This window comes from Austrofundulus limnaeus, unplaced genomic scaffold (genome assembly GCF_001266775.1).
Source record: "Austrofundulus limnaeus strain Quisiro unplaced genomic scaffold, Austrofundulus_limnaeus-1.0 Scaffold8, whole genome shotgun sequence".
In the NCBI taxonomy this organism is placed as follows: Eukaryota; Metazoa; Chordata; class Actinopteri; order Cyprinodontiformes; family Rivulidae; genus Austrofundulus; species Austrofundulus limnaeus.
In genome coordinates this window covers 5697984-5703487 of record NW_013952410.1, presented here as the reverse complement: position 1 = coordinate 5703487, position 5504 = coordinate 5697984, and the positions used below count along the sequence as shown (strand labels likewise).

Here is a 5504-nt window from a genome sequence, read left to right as displayed (position 1 = left end):
CATTCACACACTGATGATGGCAAACTACACTGTAGCCACAGCTGCCCTGGGGCACACTGACAGAAGCGTAACGTTTGTAATGTTTGTTCAAAATAAACCTGCTTCTTATGACTTCTGTAACATGTTTTGAATAAAATATTATCAGTAAAAACCTCAAATCATGTCCTACGAATTAGAACTCTCTTGTAGATATAAAGGATAACATTTAGAAAATGCAATTATGCAACTTTCAAAAATACTTCCTCTCAGTCACTGAAAATAACTTATTTACCACATTTTAAAGACCGAATATTATCTGGGCCCTTAAGGGTTAATGCTCCAGAACAGGACTGTTTGACCTGCAGTGTGATGTGTGTGACAGAGGAGAGGAGAGGAGCTCCATGTTTGAGTCCAGCAGGACCTGTACAGCAGCTGATTCTGTCTGGATTTGAGTTTACAAACTACTCTGGTTACTTTTTTCAAAGTTGAAGGACATTACAGCTGCTCTGCTGGGGGGGCTGTATAATGGTAGGGGAAACACTGATCTGTATGTGCATAATTTGAATCATTGCAATAAAATAACTGTATGCTTTTGTCACTTTTACAGTGGATTGCATCAACTCTGTTACATTACAGAAAGGAAGCTTCACCGAAGTGAAACGTAAATCTGCAGATCTGTGTTTGATTACTCTGGCTGGCTTTCTCAAGGTCCAGGATGTGTGACACAAAAATTTGAATTTTGGAACTGAAAGTGAAAGTAGTCAAACTGAAATTTTTAATAAACCAAAATACAGTTTCAAAGCAAATTAATACAAATTCAAAACTTTAATTTATTTTCAAACCAATGCATTCAATTTCAAATTATGCACATTCAGGTTCAATCCGAGCAATTCTAATTCAATTCCTGCTGGCACATTTATCCCATACTATCAAGCATTAAGTACAAATCTTATGCTTTTTAAGGTTTGTTTACACAGGGTTACAAAATTTGTATTTTTTGAAGATAGTTTAACTTTTGACAATTGATTTATAACAAACATCCTCTACTGAATCCAAAAATAACATCTATTTCAGGTCACGTTTTTATTTCTAAGTTCATTTTTAAAGCCAAGATTTTGTCTAAATTGATTATTATGGATAATTATATTTTTTTACATTATCGGTTGATTTTTGGTAACATTTCTCACCCGAATTAGATTAAGATATGAATTGTATTCTAACACAATTTATTGATGAAATGTTACAAACGTCGGTTACTGTAAATGTAGCTGTCCACATTGATTATTAATTATTAAATTAATGTTATAGACATGTAAAGTGCGTGCTCAGAATCAGAATGTTTTTTTATCTTCATTCTTTTTGAATTCTTGATTGTTTTCCTTCCTCACTTGAACCACTTGGTTTCATTTAGTTCTCTTTCACTCCTTGCTTATGCGCACCATTACACMACAGCAAATTCCTAGTCTGTAACTTGCTTACTGACAATGACAAAGTGTTTCTGATTCTGAYGTTACTGTCAGCTTTGTTCCAAATTTAGGGCTTGAACTTCTGTTTCAGACAACTCTTCTTGCCCTTTGTCCACTGACGCAGATACTCGGTGCATGCTTTGCATAACATGTGCAGAGCCCAAGCTTTGTCCTGATCTCCAAGTTTCATACCAAAATAAGCACGGTAAGTATGAAACTTGTGACTGGATTCCTGTTAGGCACAAGGGTGTATTCTCTGCAGATGTAACAGAATGCGTCAGGTTTATTTTTGCACGATCTTCTGGTTGAAGCCATTTCATTTTTATGCAATATAGAGGCTTTTCACTTTACTCTTATGCTATGACCGGAAGCGAATTGACATCACTCATTAACTTGCAGTCTGAATAAGTACTGTAAGTAATTTCATTTCTAGAATGTGAGTTAAATAAAATTGAAATAAAATAAAAAATGCATGTAAACAGAATTGTAAAAAAAAAAAAATCAAGATTTGTTAATAACTCAAAAAGTTGACCTGATGGAGAAAAACGAATGAGATTTTTGGATTMAGCTCATCAAAATATTACTAAGTCCGCTGAAAAAACTTAGACAATTTTTTTTTGTCTGGACCAGTGTTATATTTCTAGGGTCTGTTTTCAAAGTTTATAAGGATTTATTTAGACTTTAACTGAAAATAAAACCCACACAACCAACAAAAGAACTCGTCAGATCGACACTTTGAACCAGATTTCTGATGAGAACTGTTCTGAAAATGTGTGCTGATCCTGCTATAGTGAACATGCAGCAAGTTGAGATTTAAAAACAGACATTCAGAAAAGACAGACTAGAGATGATTTGATGCTGGCTGTAATTTAAAATATTACTAAATGACACGAAATTTTTTATGTTCCATTTATTTAAAAAAACAATGTAGTAAAGGCTGTCAGTAAAGCATAGAAAACATACCCTTTRAAGCAGTTCTTTCTGGGATGGCATGGCAGAAACAAACATAGCATAATTTAATTTATAATAAATGATGACAAAGTAYTTTTACAACTTGCTAGCTGGACACAAAGTTCTTGTTCTACAAATATGATGAACATTATTATTCCATGGACAAGAGTCAGAAGTCACATGCCAAGAAGGACCGATGATTATCTACAAGAGATGTGAAATGAGAGGAATGACTAATATCGTAAAACTAAAGAAATGGTTTTCTATTTCTGACAGGCATGATGGGAGGGAGGAAGACGTGTGCTACTTCTGCAGGGTGAAGCCACAGAACTGTACCTCATGGAACTTCGCAAAATCTTCGTAAGAAAGCTTCTTGCCACATGAACATCATTCTTTGAGGGCATTTTTTGAGCTACAATATCCACCATGTTCAAATTCCTGGACAGCAAGGGGAAGGGACACACACATACACATGCTAAGAGCTCACAAACAGTATAGAAGACAAACACCACATTATATTTTACATGGAATATTRTGGAAAGGATAGTTCTGCAGAAATACAATGTCATCAATCATTCAAAAACTCACCAGCAAAAAGAAAAAAAAATCCTACACTAACAACAAAAATCACAGTTTTCCTGATGGGATGGTAGATGGTATTTCAGCTGGTATGTGGTATAGTATGTTTTCTAAATGGCTGATAATTAAAGATATAGCCCCCTCTCCTGGTCAAAAGAACTAATGTTTACAAAATTTGCCCAATCTATGGAAAAAGTCACAGAACTGTAAGACAACAGTTTGTCAGCTGTTATTGGGCTCATTATCAGAACTAGATGTAGGTGAGGTGAGCTGGTTGAACGCAGGCTTAGCCATATGGCCCCAGAGGGAACACGGCCCAGCATGAGGCAGGGGGCTTAAGAGAATAGAGAATCTCTTGTACAATCAGATCAGCCATCTCACCGCTTCGTTCAAGCTGTCGTCTGCATCCCAGACACCATATCTGCCCTCAATAAAGCATACACACTCCCACAGGTCGACAGGCACAGGGTTTTTAAGACTGTGTGGTTAAGGTGCCTTTCAATATATTTTGTAAGAGAGCGACTCATAATTAGGACTATTGGAAATGTTTTCTTTTTTAATAACATTCACCACACTGAACTAAAGCATTATTTAATAATGAAACAAACATTTACCAGAAATTCAGCTGAAATCGAGTCTTATTAAAGATAGCTCAAAACATGATAAAAATGAAATTATACAAAAATATGTATATTTACTTAATGCAGAAATTGTCTTTAAAAAGACAATCTTGACTGACAAAAGKTCCAACCAACGGGTTCCTTTACATGTAGATGTTGACATAAAAACAACTACTAAGTTAAATCACTACCACACATGCTCTTTTACAGACTGACACACAGATTTGGTAAAGCTAAATAAATTGGGACAATTCCACAAAATGTATTAAGGATTAGAGTTAAGACTGATTTAGACACCAAATGCTAGTCAGCTAGGAGCTCAAGTCTTCCTTGTTTCCTCACAGTCCCTGTTTCTGGGGCACTCGCAGCTAACCACACATGGTGCGTGCTATTGGTATGCAAATCGACCTGGTTTTATTAGGCCTATCGTCAGGGCTACAGCTGGCCCGACACAGATATGCTCAGAAAGKGAAGCAGGCGGCTGCAGTGGGGGCAGGGGGATTTCTGAGTGATCATTTTCCAGCCTCACTTCACATCCAAGTGTGTCCACAGAAAAAATGACCACAAATATACAACCTGCACACACGTGGAAGGATTTATAAAACTTGTAAGCAAGTTGATGGTCTGTTAATTATTAATGCTTAAGAAGTCAAAAATTATACATTTTGAATTACCTGCAACCCATTAAAGACTATATTGCTYTAAGTCTAGCTGATCGTAGCTTAGCCTAAATGATGGATAACCTCACACATATAGGACAAAAGCATTTACAACAACAAAAACAAGGTATTAGGGTCAAMTTACCAAGCAAAGAAGGCTTACAAATGTTTTCAAAAGGTAAAAAATTAGAGGTCAGCCTTGAAAAACACCCATGCACAAAATTCTAACTATGACAATCAAGTAAAAAGTGTAAGTTCAGCCAAACTCACCAAACATCAGGATGGAGAAACACAAAAACAACTAAGAAAAAAAAGTGTTCTTCTAAAAGCAGTCCAACAAGTCAAACTTCAAAGTTTGATAAAGAATAAAGAACAAGCAGTCACTGAAGTCTGAGCCTCATCTTAAAGCTCTACAAGTGATCCCCAACCAACAAACAACTGATCAGTCACATACTTTTCAACTAAACTAAGTTTTTCTGACGGAGTTAACTTAAAACTAAACTAAGTTTTTCTACAGAGACTTTGTTCCCCCTGAGAGGGGGTAGAAAACTGCTCATACAGGGGAGGACTATAGTCACAACCAGTCCCTTTTGAGCAGTTCCCCTAGCTTGCGTCATCTCATTGGCTCCAAGAAGCCAATATGCTAATGATAGGATGAAATGCCGGACTCTTCTCTTCCCATCTCCCCTGTTGCGAGGAAGAACTGCATTTCTACTATTACTATGGTAACAGCTTGATCTGTAGAGTGCTAAAGCACCTCACTTCCTGAAAGCCACTGGGAACAAGCAGTTGCTGACCAGAAGGGGACAACAGCAACAAAAGCTCAATATCAACAAAGTTTAGTTTCTTTTAATAAATATTAGTGACTTGTCATTTTTAGGTTTTTACCAATGTCATTGTCGTCTTCTTTTTTCAGCTGTTCCCCCTTCAGGGGTCGCCACAGTGAGTCATCATCCTCCATCTCACTCTGTCCTCACTCCAACCACCTCCTTGTCCTCTCTAACTGCATTCATGTATCTCCTCTGTCTTTTTCTTGTCAGCTGCATCTCTACATTCCTTCTACCAAAATACATACAGTTCCCCTTTAGACATGTTCAAGATTGTCCAAGATGAAGCCCATTCTGTCTAAAAGACATGTACAGTCATATGAAAAAGTTTGGGCACACTTGTTAATTTTCCTGATTTTTCTTTATAAATCATTGATTGTTTGGATTAAAAATATCAGTTAAATATATCATATAGGGGACAAA

General features: G+C 36.5%; 1 protein-coding gene across 3 annotated transcripts in view; it reads right to left on the bottom strand.

The window, feature by feature from the left end:
* Window positions 1-5504, bottom strand: part of shroom2a (shroom family member 2a) — a 68678-nt gene that overhangs the window by 21893 nt on the left and 41281 nt on the right. Inside the window, exons 4-5 of one of the 3 annotated variants that reach the window (XM_014000999.1) lie at window positions 2733-2834; window positions 2409-2426 (exon numbers count right to left, since the gene is read on the bottom strand). The exons of 1 other annotated variant lie outside the window; for it this stretch is intronic. In XM_014000999.1, the coding sequence (XP_013856453.1) occupies window positions 2409-2426; window positions 2733-2834 (120 nt within the window). The remainder of the gene's footprint in view (window positions 1-2408; window positions 2427-2732; window positions 2835-5504) is intronic. One more of the 3 variants, XM_014001004.1, reaches the window with a different exon arrangement.